The 19,181-nt window shown below is 45.8% G+C and overlaps 1 protein-coding gene across 4 annotated transcripts in view; it reads right to left on the bottom strand.

Moving 5' to 3' along the window:
- PHF10 (PHD finger protein 10) overlaps positions 1-19,181 on the bottom strand; it is an 815,357-nt gene that overhangs the window by 642,134 nt on the left and 154,042 nt on the right. For all 4 annotated transcript variants that reach the window (XM_069606947.1, XM_069606949.1, XM_069606948.1 and 1 more), the window contains exon 4: positions 4,476-4,559. In XM_069606947.1, coding sequence (XP_069463048.1) covers positions 4,476-4,559 — 84 coding nt within the window. The remainder of the gene's footprint in view (positions 1-4,475; positions 4,560-19,181) is intronic.

Below are 19,181 nucleotides of genomic sequence, written 5' to 3'. Positions count from 1 at the left end.
GAGGCAAGGGTGCCCCCTCTCCCCACTATTGTACGCAATCTATCTGGAGACCCTGCTCGAGAGGCTCAGATTCAGTGAGAAAATGAAGGGCATATCAGATGACATGCTGGTGGCATTGACGGAACTAAAGATGTAAAAAACGGAATTGGTGGCACAGTTGGGTATAGTGGAGAAGATTTCAGGTCTTAAGGTTACATGCAGAAGTCAGAACTTTTGGACTGGCGATTACCCCAGAACGGTTTAGGGAATTGGCGCAGCACTCCCCTTAGAGTTGCTGATAAAAGGTATACAGTATTTAGGAGTGAATATTGCAGATACCAATTCACCGAATATATGACAAAAACTATTCGGAAGTGTTGAGACAGACCCGGCTAGACCTGGCAAAATGGAATCCACTAAGAACATCATGGTTAGGTCGCATCGCAACAGTGAGGATGTCACGGTACGAAGGCTTTTATATTATTTTCAGACGCTACCAGTGTCAGTTCCGCTTACCTTTTTCACAACGCTAAATAAGCAAATTAAGATTTATTTGGCGAAATACGCATCCACGTCTCGCGCTGCGTACCTTGATGGCGCCACGGGAACGAGGGGGCATGGGCCTACCAAATTTTATGAAATAATTTGGCAGCATAATTAAGAGTGATACAGGAGTGGTTCTATGGGGATATTAATAAGCCGTGGGTACGAATAGATAGGGCAGTGATGGGGAAACCTTTAGAGCGGATATTATGGTTGCATAGGCAAGACGGCCTCAAAATACTCTAGCAAGCCAGGTAGAAGCAGTGGTATGTGACATATGGGACAGGTTGTTGGAAAAGGGGACATTATCAACAAAACGGTCCCCTTTTACGGCGCTACTGGGGAACCCGCAGTTTACACCAGGGATGGAATAGGAGTTATTTCAGCAGTGGAGATCTGAAGGCTGCAGGAAATTGGGAGACATGGTGGAAGGGACGGTGATACGCTTTTTTGAGGAATACAAGCAGCAGTTAGGGCTTACGAGCCCATGAGTTTAAGCAGGCGGCGGGGAGAGAACTTACCACGTTTGAAAAATTAATTACAACCCATTCAGGAACCAAACAGATGATGGAAGAGGACACAGTAACACAATGGGGAGATATGACGCAGTGGGAGGACACATTAGGAGAGACTATCCATATGGAACAGTGGGAAAGTTTATGGTGGAATATCCCCAGTTGACGCGTTCAATACAAATAAGAGACCTGGTATAAGGTTATGACGCAGTGGCACTACATCCCACATAGACTACATATAATGTATGCAAGCAGCACGCAAGAGTGCTGGAGAGGGTGCTTGAGTGAGGGGAACTAGAGACATATGGTGGGATTGTCCGATATTGGGAACATATTGGGCCGATATCTCCACCCAGCTGAAAGCAATGGCACCACAAGTTGTAGTACTGATACATAAGGAATGGATGTGTGGACTCTTAGATACAGGAGCTGGACAGCTTAGTAAATCCCAGAAAAAGGTGCTTATGATGATGAAAATAGCAGCATGGCAGGTTTAGCGAAACATTGGAAGCAGAGGCCACACGTCACAGCCACCATCTCCTCTGAACAAGAGTACCAACAAAAAGATAGCAAAAATGAACACAGAGTTGCCAGACACTTCGTACAGATGGGGAAGGTCAGGTTCCATGCATTTAGTTGGGGTTTCAGAGATGTAAACAAAGACTGTGGCAGCAACGGTGGGACTATGAATTCTTGGACCCAACGAGCAGGGAATGGCTACAGAAACGGTGGGGGCTACAAGCCGTGGAATGGATTACCTATCGAGTTCAAGGAGATGGGTGCGGGGGGTTTCGGCGGGATTGGGAGTGAGTTATGGGATATTTACAAGGAGACTATTGGAAACAATGGTGCCCACATCGTTTGAGAATATTGGACTTGTGACAATGTGAAGCTCTTCACTTCGGGGAAGAAATGCTGGGTGGGTGGGGGATGAGGTATTTGAAAGCCACTGCTGGGGGGCGGCGGAGGCAGGAAAAGTGGTTTGGTTTATATGCACAAAAAATGCATCATGTTGTAAAAGGGGATACCGACAAAGAACAGACCACCAGAGTGGGCTCAAAGGCTGCAGCTTCTGATGAACACACCTAGTATCCAAGGAAGATTCCACTAAAATCATGGAATTATTTTTAGAGCTATAGTCTGATCACTTTCCTCATTTGCCTTTCTCCTTCGTTTACCATCAGAAGTCCCTGCTGCAACATGCACATTGCTGGAGGAGTAGCACTTCTCTACTTTTAATATCCTAAATGGCATTTTTCTGCTGTGTCTGCACTCACCAACTTTATGGTGGCTTGATAACCAGAGAAGACCCTTAAAGTGCCCATCTTCTCCGTGCATCATACCACCACACTGAGCTAAATAAAGGGGGGTCTGGGAATCTCTCTACCAGCACGAACACAGCCCAATGACCTGTTCTTGCGTGAATAACCCCTGGGAGAGACTCTACCAAGTCTTTAGCTCACTGTCCCTTTCAGAGAGAAGAAATGTCCCCGCATATCAGTCTTTGTCCTGCCCAGTGGCAGTCCAGCACCGAAATGCTAGGCAATTCTCCTCTGAACAAGAGTACCAACAGCAACCCCATACACGTGTTTCAGCCTTGTTGGGCATCATCAGTGAGGTGACGCTGTGCCTCTCTAAGAACAGTGAGCAAGGGGTCCACGTCTGGATCGCCCTGGTAACTTAGGGTCAGACCCAAAGTTAATTTATGCAAAACAAAGGGAGGTGTGGGAATCTCTCTACCAGCACGAACACTGCCCAATGACCTGTTCTTGGGTGAATAACCCCTGGGAGAGACTCTACCAAGTCTTTAGCTCACTGTCCATTTCAGAGATGCTAGGCAATTCTCCTCTGAACAAGAGTACCAACAGCAACCCCATACATGAGCTAGGCTTCAGCAAATAGCTTTCAACATAAAAATGGACACACACAAAAAACAAGAAATCTCAGCAATTTTAGCAAACCAAAAACAAAAAGAATACAAAAAGAAAACAGTAGATATAATCCAATTAAACTTTACGCTCGGGATGAGCAGAAAATAGAACTGAATGGACTTGGTGGGAACATGGTGGGCGTTATACCGCTAACAGCCTTAAAAGGAGATGCATCAGAAACCCCAATTCAGGCTATGTTTAAATCAGTTTATATAAAAAAGGAAGTGTTGTGCTTCATTTTAGTGCTGAATTTGATGAAATATAATCTTTCTAAGAGTCATTTGTGATGCAACAGTAATAGTGTTTTAGTTATGAATGGCAAAGATCCAATGATGAAGAAATTCCTTGGTTCCCCCAGGCTCCAGAAGAGTGGAAAAAAATATAGTGTTCTGTGAGTGCACAGGGTAGTAAGAAGTGTGTTATGGGATGGAAAAAGAAAAGATGTTAATAAAATTAGGATAAATCGCGGCAGGACACACATGATATTGTAAAATAATCAATGAGAAGGTTACTATGGCTTATCAGAAATTCCTGCATTTCAAGTTCATTTGTCAGAGTTCACCGACACAAAAAGATAGCAAAAATGAACACAGAGTTGCCAGATACTTCGTACAGATGAGGAAGGTCAGGTTCCATGCATTTAGTTGGGGTTTCAGAGATGTAAACAAAGACTGTGGCAGCAACGGTGGGACTATGAATTCTTGGATTCCCATGCTAGTTTGCTCCTGTAAGTGGCTTATTCTCTGAGGAAAACATGGGTTGGCAAAAGAGAAGTCATCAACTGCTATCCATCAAGGTCCCTCTCTAGCTTATAAAAAATGAATAAAAAAGCATGACATTTTGTAACAAGATGAAAAACACCAATTATGAATTTGGTTTGGCAGTACTTTACCCTAAAAAATATGTGAGAATAGTATTTGATATATTTTTGTATTTTTAATAGATTTTTATATGAAATATTTTGAATACTTTCTCAAACACTGTAGATCACATATAAGGTATTAACAAGTCACTGACATGGACAGCCGTAGATCTTGCACCAGAAAACCATATCATCAACAATGCTCCCGGACACAACCAACCCCATGTGCACAGTAAATGCCAGAGTAATAGGAACATGCTCCACCAAATACATCCAGGTTTGGCGCAACAACACTTTTCAAATGCTCATATTTCCATTAATCGTACCGTGTGCAACATTTGAAGATCTTTGCCTGCATCTGATCCCTTGTTGACAACCACTACCCCATATCTAGCCACTGCCTCCAAATCATAGATGTTACCAAATGCATAGATCTATAGTGCACAAAGTAGAATTTAGTCTGCTATATCAATAAAGGGTTTGCATCACAGGATTGTAATATAGGTTGCTTTGAGAACAATGCACCAATGTATAACACTGTCAAGTAATATGCATTATAAATTCCTCAATTGCATGAAAAGCAACATTTCAAAAAGAACGAATGTAACTGCAATATGAAAGGAGGCGGTTATTGCTAGTTGTTACCTAAAGTACACTGTGTTTCGGTGATGACATTCATTTCTCTCAGGTACAGTTTCTCTTTATGGGAGAGATCTCGCCGCTCCAAGTCTTCAGATGACGACATAGCAAAAAGAAAGAACAGTGCAATGTCAACATAATTCACATATACCATTCACAAAAAGACTGATGTACAGCATTATCACACCAAGTGAGCATAGATTTCCCACATTTTTAAATATCAATGGATCTGTAAAATAACCACTTATTTGTTACTCAATAACAATGAAAATCAGATATTCACAATGATTCAAATAGAATTCCCTACTAGTCTGCATCAAAGAAAACCAAGTAATAGGTCAACGACATATTAAACCGCTTTTACAAATCTTAATTTAGGCAAAACATGCAGTGTTCTCGTTGCCGGATGACTTCACTAGACGAATGATCTTTTCATGCAGCTCTGCCATGAGACTGCAGTAGAAGAGGCTGGTCACTTTCATCAAAAACTTGGGTAGGACATACACCTACTAGAAGGGGAGGGTGCGTGGTGGGGATTTCAGTGAGAGGTCAACTGAAAAAATTCCATTATAACTTACCAGATACCCATTACACTGAGGCCGCTCTTTCTTGTACCCGTTCTTACAATAAGAGGCATCCACCATCAGGCTCACCAAATGGAACCTTTGTCAGCTCAGCCCCTGGAACCCCATACCATCTGGTGTAGAGTGTATATTGTGGCAACAATGACTGAAGAGACTGACCAAGTGGTGCCGTGATGACCGCTATACACTTTTATGAAACAGAAAATAAACCTATCTGTCCTTAACTCTAGTGGGGTTTCCTTACCTAAACTAAAGAAACTTGGCTGCTCATCAAGACGTCAGTGAAAGTCCAAAGCAAAAGGCACCAACCCAGTCAAAAAGGCTTTTACTCTATCCCTAAAATAAATCAAAAGTTCTGGCTCTGTTCATAACTCAGGTTAATTTCATTACAATTATTCTATTATTAGAATGACTTCCTTCTCCTGGATGTAGAGTGTCCCAAAGATTCCCAGGTTGTTCAAAGCAAAAGTAACTAATTTCCGGCTTCTCAAAAGCAAATAAAAGACAGTTCTCTAGGATCATCATGGGGCTAGGAGAAGGACTACCTTCTCCTAGCTAGTTCCCCAATGTCTTTTACAGTTCTCAGCAATATTTGTAATCCTTTACAGAGGTTTTCACTGACTTGACTTTTATATTTGTTATCGTGTCACCACTGGGATGACAAAGATGCTCCCTGAGTCCCTCTTGACTCTCCAGCACCACACTCTTGTGGAACTGGCCAGGGTATTGTGGTTCAACGAGAGTCACCGTCTTATCCGCTTGTTTGAATTTTACAGTCTTAAGTATTCTCAGTATCCCTTGGTATTGACAGGCTAAAAGAAAGAGGCCTGATTTACAGCTTTTCAAAAGAGAAGACAATCATTGGCTTTCTTCTGGTTTCAAAAAGGGAGATTTAACCCAGTGGATTGAAAGTACTGGACTCTTGGCAGGATCTGGTGTCAACCAATCATAGGTTTGGAATTTCCTTTTGACAGAGGGTGATTGGTTGTTGCTCGGAAGACCAGCCCTAGATGATTCTGGGCTGTCTGCAGGAGGGCTTCTATTTCCCACATGCTTTGGGATGTTGCGTCTGTCAACAATTATGCCCCAACGTCCTCTTAGAACTCTGTTCTCACCAATGTTCAATCGACAGAGTTCGAGAAGATAAACCCTTCAATAACGTTTTAGGGTAGTTGAGGGTTGGAGTTTTAAAGGCAGACTTAATTCACAAGAGATGTGTGTTAGTTAACCACTATTTATACTGTTGCTCAAGTAACAGTTCTTAATACTAGTTTGTTGTTGCCCGTTTTTCAAGGCTCTCTTAATTTTCCTCAGCTCCCTCCCGGACTATTACCTCCTGTTACCTGCTCTTGGTGGCGGGAGGCTTCACTGGTTCTGCCTGGGATCTTGTAATGATCAATAGTTTCTTCTGTCATTGGGCGCTTGGTAGTTCAGTCCCCACCACTCAGAATGCTTCTCAAGCCCGCTGCTGCGGCTTTGCGAAAGGCCAGGGTTAGTGGTCTTGGTGCAGTTGTCAGACCGCTGGGTCAACCCACTAAAGTTCACGCCACCACAACCCAATCTGTCATTACGTTGGGCCGGTTTGCGGCCGACTAGTTCAATGCTTTCCGGGCGCCTCACACATACGTTTGTTTTGTCTGGGGCATTGTTCCGATTCTCCTCTCTCTTGGTCTTAGTCTCGTCCACCGGTCAACAGGTTTCACTTCTATAATGTTCAGCATTCTGGCTCAGTGCAGGAAGCCTTCTCCACTTTCTGATTCTGCATCCACTACTGCCAACACCTAGCTGGCCTGTAAGACGTTCTTGTGCGTTCTTCTGAACCACACCCTCCACCTATCTCCTTCAAGCCTCTTGAGACTTCCTTCAGCTTCTACCTTCGCCTCAAACTCCATCTTTCTTTCCAATTCCACCTTCCTCTCTATCTCGATATCACTACCACTGTCATTTGTTTCTGGTGTCATGATATAGCAGGATCCGCCCTGGCGTAACTTCAGGTTCATTGACAACAGTTGGTCGAGCGTTTTTCCCCACTTGACTGTAGCGTTCAAGTTTTCCCTCGTCTTTGTACTTATCACATTGAGATTGTGTGCCCTCACGCATATTACCACTCCTAGGAAGGACTATCGCTTAGCGGCCGCACATCCATAGCTCCATGGAACGCGTCTCACGCCTGGGAAAAATTGACGCCATCTAAAGGATTGTCACAATAGGTGGTGACCCTATCCAGTAAGTCCTGAAAATAGTACAGTAACACACAATCGGGGAAATATCTGAGGTGGGCAAGGATTGAGGACTGAAATGATGGAGTATGACTGTGTAATAGGGATTCCTCTTTGTTTGAGTCCTTACATTATGAGTATTTGACAAGCAGTACATTAGTCAATGTTAAGAGACCAGGCTGAACAAATTTGCAGTGCACATCATTCTCTTCTATAACCACCTGCAGGAAACATTCAATCATCGACCCAGGAGAAGGCCACAGAACCAAAAGTTGGGTCACCGCACATCCACATCCGGGAACAGTAGGCCAGAGTGCTTCATTTCTCCAGTCTCCTCGCCAAGCCAATGGCCACCAGAAAATTGACATTTTAGGACAGATGGTCCACGGTGATTGGTTCAAGGAATCAAAGGGGTAGGATGATAAAGTCCTTAAAACCAGGGGGAACCCGAATGGAAAGAGATCTAATCCTGGGGCGTTATGTCAAATCCTTTTGAGTAGTGTGGAAGCAAGGAGATGTACGGACCCAAGAGAAGAAATGCAGACAGTGGCCATCCGTCAGCTGTGGCCAGAGTGAACTTATAGCCAAGCCCTCTGGAAGGAATGTAGGACTCTGCTGGGGCCGCAAGAGCTGGTATCACCAGGAAAATTATGCACAGTGGCCTGCATATGCCATTACGGTGGAGGTGTATCAAGAACCCAGGAGAGCAAATGCCAGGATGGGCAAAAGGCCCTCTTGCTTTAATCCCAAGTATTCAAGAGCTAGGCAAATAAATGCAATCGCTTCAAGGTCATACTGGGAAGAGTCAGCAATTGGAAGCGAAGGGGTGTCCGGATAAAGGAGTTAGGACAGCTGTATGAGCAAGGGAAACAGAGCTTCCAGAGTTGTAAGGTAGGTACATCACCTCCCCTGCCCACTTGTCCATTTCCCTTTTTGCTTCCTTTTTGTGAAGCACGGACTAGGTTTACCCCACAAGTTCCAGCCAGATCTCACTGGGGATGCAGTTCTTCTGTACGTGCCCTTTTGGAGACGCTTCTGGCCTTCAAATGTGGGGCCTAGTACCAAGGTGCCTTCGGACAACTAACCTCGCCCAGTTAGTTATTCTGGCTTTGGTTGGAGGCAGTATACCTTAAAACAGTGCTTGTAAATCCATTATTCAGGCAACTGTACTTTATTGGTCTTGTGTGATTGGTGGGGGGGGGGGCGGGTGATTGAGGAGAGACAAAATCATGGTCAACTCATGCAAATGACACTGGTTATCCGATTAATGGTGAGCCATTCAAAATTACTCTAAACCCTGCCAAGCACGTGCCATATATACCTCAGTATCCCCCCCCAGACAGGCTGAAGGAGGTACTCGTCCTGTAATACAATCCGTTCTCCAACAGGGTATTATTGAACAACCCGTAATCCCTGCAAAACTATTATTTTACCCACTAAGAAGCCAGGTAAAGAGGTTTATTGTTTTATTCAGGATTTTCTGATATACGATATGATAGGTTATTTATAACACGCTTAATACCCTGAGGTTTCTAAGCGCAGACCCGGGGATCGAACCTGTGTTGCTCTGTGTCGTCTTGCTTCCAAGGCGTGCCTGTTTCCCGCAAACTATCCTCCCTTCACGCAGTTAATGCAGCTGTGTTACCAGCTTTTCTAGTTGTACCTAATCTGGCTACCATGCTGTCATGTATTCCCTATTCAGCCAAGCATTTCACTGTTGTAGATTTGTGTTCAGCATTTTTCTCCATACCCATACACCCCAACAGCTAGAACCTGTTCGCATTCATCCATAAATCCACACCGTATACTTTCACTAGGCTTCCAATGTGATCCGTAGAAAGCCCTACTCTGTTTCCCCAAATGTTAAAGAAATATTTTGATTCTGTTCAGTTTCCAGGAGGGTCGACGCTGGTGCGGTATGTAGATTATCTGCGCCTAGCTTCCTCATCCTTGGAAGCTTGAGTAAGACTCACTTATTCTATTGAAAGCGGTTGCTGAAAAGGGTCACAAGGCATCTAAAGACAAATTACAGTTGTGTGTGCCACGTGCTCCATACCTGTGCCATGAGATTTCCACTGGGGAAAGCCATTTATCCCAGGATCGGATTGCAGCGATCCAGAAAGTCCCCAAGACACAGACCAAGAAACAGATTAAAATGTTCCTCAGGATGGTAAATTACTGTAGATAATGGGTGCCAGGTTATGTATCCATGGTTAAGCTCCTTCAGAACCTCAAGCATGATTTGACCCACAAAACCCTGCCATGGTGTCAGAAAGCAGAAGTTGCTTTTGTCACCATTAAGCAAGTACTCGCAATGGCACTGGTTTTAGGTTTGCCGGATTACAGTACGCACTTTGGGGTGTTTTACTATGAGCACAATGGATTTGCTCAGTTACATGGTGATAAGCACCAGCCCGTATCCTACCACTGCGTAGCTTTAGATCTTGTAGCCGCGGGACTGCCAGCTTGCCTGCAAAGCTGTCGCCGCTGCAGCACTGTTGATAGAAAAAACAGACTTGTGCAGGGACATCCGGTTAGGATTGCAGTTCCCCACACTATGCTGTCATTGCTTAAAGGGAAGACGCAGCTTGCGTCAAATTCCCGCCTCACCATATATGAAATGTTTCTTCTGTTGTCAATGTAACATTGAATCGATGTTCAGTCCTGAATCCCACCTCTTAGCTACCAACGCCGAAGGATAAGGAGCCGCATTGACTGTCGGGTTGTCATGGAGACACTCTTGTCATCCCGTTGATCTATTTGATGTTCCTTTGTTGAATCCTGACCAGATTCTTTTTGTTGACTGTTCTTGTATCCATGTCCAGAAACTGGGAAATTGGTCTCTGGGTATTCTATATGCAACCCCCATGCTTTTCTAGAAATATATCTATTACCTATGGCAAAATCAGCACAGGTCGCCGAGCTTGTGGTTTTTGCTTGTGCTGTGGCCCGAGATGGATCGGCTACAATCTATACTGACTCCAGGAACGCCCACGGGGTAGTCCACTATTTCAGTGTCCTTTGGAAGTAACGTGGATATTTAACATTCACAGGCATCCGAATATTAAATGGAAAATTTGTATCATCTTTATTGAATGCATTGTTACTTGCTGCAGCTGTAGTCATCGTAAAATGCAAGGGGCATGATCCCTCGGTCATTCACAGCCCTTGGAAATACATTAGCAGATAGTAAGGCTCGCTCGGGTCGGCCTTAAATGGGCCCCTTGCTTCCAATTAATTTCTTGTTTGTGGTGCAGTTCCACGGTCACCCATTGCTTCCCTTTCCAGTCTGGCAATCCATGAAGGTCAAGCCCCAGAAGCTGAAATATGACCTGGACTCAAAGTTTAGGTGGCATTCCTGAGACAGCTGCATGGTGGCACCCAAGATTTATTGTGTCGATATTGGATGGCTCCTGGATTAGCCTCTATGGTCCAAAGTTACTGTGAAAATTGTGTCAAGACTTAATGCAGATCCTGCCTGCATGAACTAGGTTTACTGTTTTGTCCGAATTGACATGTTGTCTGGGTGTGTAGAGGAATACCCGTGTAGAAAAGCAGACGCTGTCACTGTGGCTAAAAAGTTGATATAGTTTACACGCCGCTTTGGATTGCCCCTCAGTATAGAGAGCGACTGAGGTACTCATTTTACTGGTCAAGTTATTAGAGAAGCGTGCAAACCTTTAGAAATAACTCTGCACCATTGTGCTCATTACCCTTGCTCTAGTGAACAAGTACAACGCCGGAATGGGGACCTTAAGATAAGGTAGTCTAAAGTATGTGAAGAGACAGGTTTGAAATGGCTCCAAGCCTTGCCCCTGGTTCTGTTTACCATGTGAAACAATCCACAGCGTAAACACAAATTGTCTACTCATGAAATCCTCACTGGCCACCCCATGAGAATGGGAACTGCACCCCCAGCAGTTCCCCCACATTCAAAGCCTGCCATTAGAGGATGATACGTTGCTCCAATTTTGTCACATATTGATTAAAACTGTCTGATCTCTCCATGGTCAGGTCTGTGAAGCCCTGCCAGAAACCGGCTACTGATCCCCTCCACCCTGTGCAGCCAGGACACCAGCAGAAATCTGTGCTCCAGGTTCTCCTAACCACAAATTCAGCATTAAAGTGTTCAGAAATCCTGGATTGGATCCAGCAGACGGCACCAACACCACTACTTCTGCGACGACTGATCTTGACTGGCTTGGCCCCAATTCCACTCCGACCACCGACTCCACCACCAGCAACACCGTTGATTGTTTGCTGATGTCATACTCTTCCAGTGTTACTGGAATGGCCAGTACCCAAAGGCGAGAGTGCAGCCCTCTATTAGCCAGCCATATGCTAACATGCTGAACCAGGACCTGCAGCTTCTGAATCTCTTCCACGCATGGAAGTACCTGCGTGAGCTATAGCGGAGGCTCCTTCGGCAGGCAATTGAAGTTCCGGAAGAAACAACCCAGATTCAGACCTCACGGTTGGCGTACCACCTTTAGTGTCAGACTCTTCTGGACCTCACAACACAACCGCCAAAAGGTACACTTTGCAATCCCGTGGTAGAGCTTCTGAGAAACAATAGCTCTGAACAAAGTGGCAACTGGCCAAGTCGCTCGTCCCTGGATTTGTCCCATTATCAACAATGAATTCACCCTGAGGTGACAGTGCACTGGCAGAGATTAGAGGCTGCTACTGTGGATTCACTGATACCTGCACTGGAAGTTATGGCCCCTTCCGGTATCTATTGGTCATTCTTTTTGTTACACTAAAACTCATATGCACAGGAGGCTCTGGTAGCTTTGATACTTGTAGTTTGGACTTTTATCTGGAACTTTCAATCATAAACTGTGGATTAAAGAACTGTTTGCTTAGTACTTGATTCATGTGGAACTTTTTGGCATGTACTTTGCTGCATCTTCACGGATCCTATAAACTTTGAACTGGACGTTTTGGTCTGGCAAACTTATTTTGTTTGTGTTTTACACCTTACCTGCCTTAATGAACTAGATTGAACTTTGTCTTCAAGCCACAAACGTTGGTATAACAACCGTATTCCTGAACTTGGACCTTTGAGGATTGCACCAAGGGTACATGTCTGGGTACATTTTTGTTATCGTAGTGATTGTCAGAAAATGTACATATTATTGCTTTACCGCGACTGTTGCTTTTCGCACCATCCGTCATGAAAATGTTTCCTCTGCACACTCCTGGGCTCACAGTGAAAACACTTACTTGCATCTCTCCTGGCAGTATGCCTGCATTTCCAATCTTACCGATTGCTCGGTCTGTGCCCATCTGCCACATGTCTTATCCTCCAGGTTCCCTCTCGCACCCATCCCCTTTCAGTGGGGGGATGTCTGTCTGGACCCTGTAGGGAGGCTCACTCCGCCTTTGGCTTTAACGGTACTCTGAATTGTCCTATCGCAGACCAAGTATGCACTTTGCCAGCAGCACTCCAATTTACCTCCCCAGCAAGTGGTCTTATATGCTACACCAACCCAGGTCCTCTGTTTATGGGAACTAGCTGTAGTGATCAATGATGTTACATTTGCCTTTGATTGTAATTTTTCATTTTCCTAGTCCGGGTATGCTTCATATTCTGATACCCATTTCATCTGTGGGAATGAAGCTTATCCCTGGATATCCATTCATTGGGGAAAGAGTTGTTATATGGGGTATTTTCTGCCCGTAGTGCATCATAATGCACTACCCCATACTCCTACCTTTCCAACTCTGCCCGTCTCAGGAGAAGCAACGCCTGGGAACACCTTGCTGTGGGGGCAGGTTTTTTTTAACCGGCCCTTGGGATTAAGATATATTGAGTTTGTCTGACCAAATTGTCAGAGTTAGCGGAGGATATTGCAAATGCCACTGCGTCCTCTTTGAATCTATTATCTCGAGAACAAGTAGCCATCCGAACCACAGTACTTCAGAATCGTATGGCTCTAGATATTGTTCTGGCCACACAAGGAGGCATCTGCGCACTCATGAAGAGTAAGTGCTGTACTTTAATTCCAAATTACTCAAGCAATATTACTGACATCGTCACCCACATCACATTCGGCACACTGTAAGGCTCCTTCATACAAGTCCGGATGCTTCCTGTACCTTTGGGTCTTGGATTGAAGTTCAACGGGGACCTCTGTCTGCATCTATTGGTCAGATCTTGCTCATAGCACTAGTAAGAATTCTAAGTCTGTCTTGTCTGTCGATGGTTTGCAAGTGTCTCTTTTATCAGCTATGCAATGCCCATTTTGAAGTCTCTCAAACTGCCCAAGTGCTTTACTTTCATTCTACTGAAGAAATAATTTGCAATGATATGCCGGGATGTGATGTTTGTTCCTCTAGAGATGTATGCAATGAGACTGGGGTGAAGGTATCATAGGAGGGGACTGTAGGGGAAAGTTTGGAATTGTACCATTTATGTACTCCCCTTGCACATGAATACATTATATTGAGCAGGTCCTGCAAACAGCCATGTTAAAACAACTGTTTCTTGCTTGTGAGGCTTAGGCTTTACTGTGCATCTCTTTCAGATGAAGGCTCTTCGCCTAGAGTGTAACTATACTCGCCTTGTTTCCCTTGTGGCATATGCAAACGTGTTGTAGGCTCCTGCTTTCTTAGGAAAAGCAGCATTAGCAGACGGAAGTCATATTGAAAGCGTTCTCCCCTGCCTCAAAGCGTGTGTGAATCTTTGATGAGTATATTCAATTTCGCTAAATGTATCATGCTATGCTGTCCTCTTTGGTAACACCGTCTAACATGCAAGAACGCAGGTAACATCAAAAACTTGCATAGTGGGGCTTTGTTCACTGCTTGCAACCTTGTTTCATTGTGATACCTTGCCCTGTCTGGACCACCCCTTCCATTGAAATGCATATATTTCTTTGGGCATAAGAATGGTGATCGGAAAGAGGAGGTAGGGGGTTCTCACTTGCACAGAAGTTTTGTATTGTTGTTGGGTTGTTTTGTCCCAATTTGGATTTACTAACACATTGTTCACCAATCCACCAGAATCGTCAGTGGTCATTTTCCAGGACACCTTCCTCCTGTAGTTGGTGCATGAAGTTCCCCTTGCAGTTCATCTTGATATCAAGAGAACTACAGAATGATCACCATGCAGTGCTGCTGGGCCAGGATGAGTGTCCCGGTAGAAAACCACTACTGCGGTTACACGTTGTCAGCAATCTGAAAAAAGTGGAGCAGGGATTTAAAATCCATCCACACCACTACCAGTAGTGAGTGCAACTTTTGAGGAGATAGAGGCTACTTTTGTTAGTCCTCTGAACTCTTTCACATCCTCAGGCAATAGGATTATCTTAATGGTTTCTGATCACACCACCAGGTACCCTGATGCCAACCCATATCAGACAGTAGCTGGCAAGTCAGTTTCTCTAGCTTTACAAGCCACTTACCAAGGGTAGCTTCGAGGAAGAAGTTGTGCCTAACTCAGGCAGTAGATTCACATGCAGGTATAGCCAGGCCTTGTGGATGGAATATGAGGTGACTTATAATTTGTGATCCACATATCCCCCATAATAAGTTGATCAGAGAGAGATTCTTTGAAATGCTCCTATGTATGATTGAAGCCTATTGGGAGCCCCCAGGAAGGCAGCGGGACCTTCTTCTATCATACTTGGTATCGGAAAACCTGATCATGAGTACATGGGCAAGTCCTTACAGACTCAGCTTTGTATTTGACCTTGGAAGTGATCCATATCAATCTGCCTGGCTTATATGGGCGATACAGCAGTTTTCAGCCCTATTAGGGGAGAACATGTGCGACACATGGACATTTTGTTCCAGGCTCTTCAGCAGGCCCACCAGACAATACCAAGTACCAGATTGGTCAGGGTTCAGTGACCTACCTTTGACATGAGGTTGGTGGGGCCAGAATTCAGCCTCTTCCCAGCAAAGTACAGTCTGTACACGACTGGGCAAGCCCCACAACTCAAACCCAGGTGAGAGCTTTTCTAGGCCTCACTGGGTATTAGAGAAACTTCATGGCAGACTATGGAACCATAGCTGCCCCTCTGACTGCCCTCAACTCCTAAAAAGCCCAAGAAAGCCACTTGGACTGAGGATTGCAAGAAGGCATTCCAAGGCCTTAAGGATTCCCTTTGTCAGGCCCCTGTTCCTAGGGCACCTGAATACCAAAGAACTTTTATAGTGCAGACAGATGCCTCCAACACTGGGGTAGATTCTGTCCTGTGTGAGAAGGAATTCTCTTTTAGCCACTTTCGCTCCATAGTTCTATGGACCCCCAAATGTTTTGCTCTTGTTTTTGAACCTATCCTAACATTTACAGGGAAGTGACGCCTTAAGCTTCACTCCCCTGGCCTTTAACTTATTTTATTATGGGGAAACCGTTCAGTCCTTCATACTATCAGTACTGAGAAACTATGTTTCCCTTTTGTCCTTTACTTTTTTGTAACTTTTTAACAGTGTACACAGCATTTTACAATGCAGTGCAGTCGGGATACTTCACCTCAATCATTTATACTTGGGATGTTTGGTTACTTTTGTATGTGCCTAAAGAAAAGCTAGTGGCAGCAATTACATTTTTATCATTTTTGCATTATTTATATTGTGTGCATTCATGTTTACTGCGAATGGCTACTTAACGTGGCGAGTGCCCCAATATGGCCATGCCATGAGATGTTTGCTTGTTCTCTGGCCATATTGTTGTTTGGCCTCATTAGTTTATGCACATGCCTGGGAAAGTGGATGCTTTCGCAGGCTAGTGCTGCCTTTGGGAGTGCTTGGCCTAGGAAGGGGGCCAAGCACATCTGTGATGCCCGAGAGTCTAGGTGTGTGGCATGAGTGAAACCCACAGTGTTTCCAGATTGAACAACTACTGGTTGCTTGAATGGTGCAGATGCGTACCATTGTTGAAGCCATTTCTTCACATCAGCTTTGGAGCCAAGTATCCTGTGTGGAAGAGAAGCCGACTGAAGATCCTTGGACGACTCCTGAAGTGGCCCAGTATCCCTTCCTGCTTTTGGCCCGGTGAAGCCCTGCTGGACTACCTGATCTGCAAAGGCCCTGAGCGGTGCATCAATCTTTGGACTGGTGGGACCAACCAGTCTTGACGCATTCTCACGGATCCAGCCTGCCTTTGGAAGTGGGCTACCTTGTTAGAACAGTCGATTTTCTGCATTCACTGCCGGAACATTGGTAGTCGCAAGCTTGTGTTAGAAATCTTTCATTAAATCATTAAGATACTACTTTGGGCAACGTAATCAAACGAAGAAAGGAACGTGGTGTAAATATTCCCATAAGAAAAACTGTTTACATTGTGGACTTCAAGTCCCACAATTCCCAAAGTACTGAGATGAAGAGGAGGGCTGCAGAGGCATGAAACAGCAAAGTGCAGTTAATTAGTGAAAATGACCCACACCTGAGGGAGACTGGGAGGCTTAAAAGGCCGCCTCCGGTGCAGGCCAAAAGGAAGGAGAAGAGTAGCAGCAGGAGGTGGAGTAGCCATGGTCTCGTCACATCGTGGCCGAAGCAGAAACTGGAGGAGAGGAGAGACGCTGGGATCATACCACTGTCGGATGTCGACCAGTTGCCGGTCCCGACAGGGTCTCATCCTCAAGGAATTCTAATTGCAGAGGTTGCATGGCGGAAAGCGTACATTTTGAAAGCTTTTCCCCAGCCGAGGCAGTCTCCGGTGACAGGCGAGCACCAGAGGGCCTCCGGAGTGGAAAACGCTCTGTTTGCGAGTGGCGCAAGCCACAGGAAGCCTAAAGCAGGAGGTTGCAGGGCTAAGTGAAGAAGCAGAAGACCTGGCAACGGTAATGTTTATTTATAAAGCGCCTATACGCAAGGCAAGTGTTTCAAAGCGCTCAAGGAGGGTGGGAACATGGGGAAAAAAACAGTCATTCAGAGCCATTGAAATTCAGAGAAGATACTAGTCTGCACAGGCAGAGTAAGAGCATATAATAGAATTAACAGTTGGGACACAGCAAATCTGCCCGATGACGATTCTGCAGTTTTACCAAGTGCAATTTAGGGGCGAAGACAGGGCAGAGCAAACGGACTATCTTCAGGCATGGTGCATCCGGATTGTGCAATTGCACAGATGGTTACAGGGAGGGGGAGGTCCAAGTGCACCCAGTCGGTGGAGAATGGGGTAAGTGCAGAGAGAACCACTCTCGAGGGTCATTTCTCAAGTGCAGTGAGGGTGAGGCGAGTTCAGGGCCCAGAGGCAAGTGTGGGAGAGGACTGACAGGGGGTGCCAGGGACATGGGAGACTCTGAGGTACACCAGGCGGCCAGTCAGCAAGCTGTAAGAAAGGAGGGAAGAGATGGAAAGAGCAGAAAGTTAGGTTAGCAGGCTAGAGGGAGAGAGAAGGAAGAGGAGAAGAGGAAGGTCTTGGAGTTTCTGGAACTTCAAGACAGTGGGCGACAGGGAGGCTATTCCAGAGGGAGGCCCCTGCTGAGGATAAGGAACCACCCTCCAAATCTCTGCTTGGAGAACCGGCTCACCCGCAGAAGGTTGGAGGTAGATGAGTGGAGGGCTCGGGAAGGACAGTATTTTGGTAGGGAAGGTTGCAGATAGGTAGGTCCCAGGCCCCAGAAAGCCTTGTGGACAATGCAGAGGGTCTTGAACTTGATCCTTGCAGCCACGGGGAGCCAGTTTAGAGATTTCAGCGCCAGAGAGAAGCGGTCCCTGGCCTTGAGGCCAAGGATAAGTCTCCCAGTTCTGTTCTGGATGAGTTGCAGAGGGCGCAGGGCAGAAGCAGGGAGGTTGAGGAAGAGGCTGTTGCAATAGTCCAGCCTAGGGAGAACCAGTGCTCTGGGGACAGTGAGCCACTGGGGGAAAGTGAGAAAAGGTAGAGTACCTCGGAGGAGGTGTAGCTGATCGTTAGACTTTTTGGAGATGTCCAAAATGTTAGAGGCGAAGAAGAGAGTGGATTCAAAGAGGACCCCAAGGTCTTTAGGCTCGCAGGTGGGAGCGGGCGCAGGGGCAAGGGAAGCCAGCCAGAGTGAAAGTGGGCAGGCGGGAGCAGGGGTCCCAATGCAAACTACCTCTTACTGGCGTTGAGGCAAAGGTCATTTGCAGCACACCATAACTGAATAGTGGACAGTCAGATATGAGCGAGCAGGAGGAGGCTGAGGGTAGCCTGAAAGATAGTTGAGTGTTATCCACATAGCACTGGAAGTTAGAGGTGAAAGTGGAAATCACACATGCCAAGGCAGCCATGTAGACGTGGAAGAACCAGGGGGGATAGGTTAGATCCTTGGGAGATGCCACAGGTTGAGAGAGTGATAGTAGAGAGAAAGGCTCTGAGAGCCACCTAGGATGGACAGTTGGAGAGAAAGCAGGTTAACTACGCCAGAGCCTGACCTGTGATTCCCAGGGTGTCACGGAGACGTGCAATCAGGATGTTGTGGTTAACTGCGTCGAAGACAGAAGAGAGGTCAAGGAGAATGAGGACAGAAGGAGTGTTAGTGTCAAGGTTTGAGAGCAGATCTTCACGGGTGTTTAGAAGAGCAGTTTCCGTGCCTCTGGATGCTCTAAAACCAGCCTGATGGTCGTGGAAGCACCCAATAGATTCAGTGTGGCACGCCAGCTGAGAGATAGCCAACTCCTCCAGGAGTTTGCCCAGGAAAGGAGTGATAGAGATAGGGTGGTAGTTTTCCGGAATGGAGGTGTTGGCAGATGGTTTCTGGAGTAGACGGTGCACAAGGGAGTGCTTCAGAGCAGTTGGGAAAACTGCACTGGAAAAGGAGAAATTGCAGAGATCAGCCAAGGCTGGGGCAAGGGAGTCAATGTTGTCCTTAATAGTTTTGGAGGGGTAGGGGTCCACCTGTTTGGATGAAACCTTCATAGACCAGACTTGTCTGGTGACCTCATCGGGTGAGAGAGAAGAAAGGGAAGAGGAGGGGGGGTGAAGGGGGGTTCAGGTG

The sequence above is a fragment of the Ambystoma mexicanum genome, chromosome 4p (genome assembly GCF_040938575.1).
Source record: "Ambystoma mexicanum isolate Mex_15411 chromosome 4p, UKY_AmexF1_1, whole genome shotgun sequence".
Classification (NCBI taxonomy): Eukaryota; Metazoa; Chordata; class Amphibia; order Caudata; family Ambystomatidae; genus Ambystoma; species Ambystoma mexicanum.
This window is presented reverse-complemented; position numbering and strand designations above follow the sequence as displayed.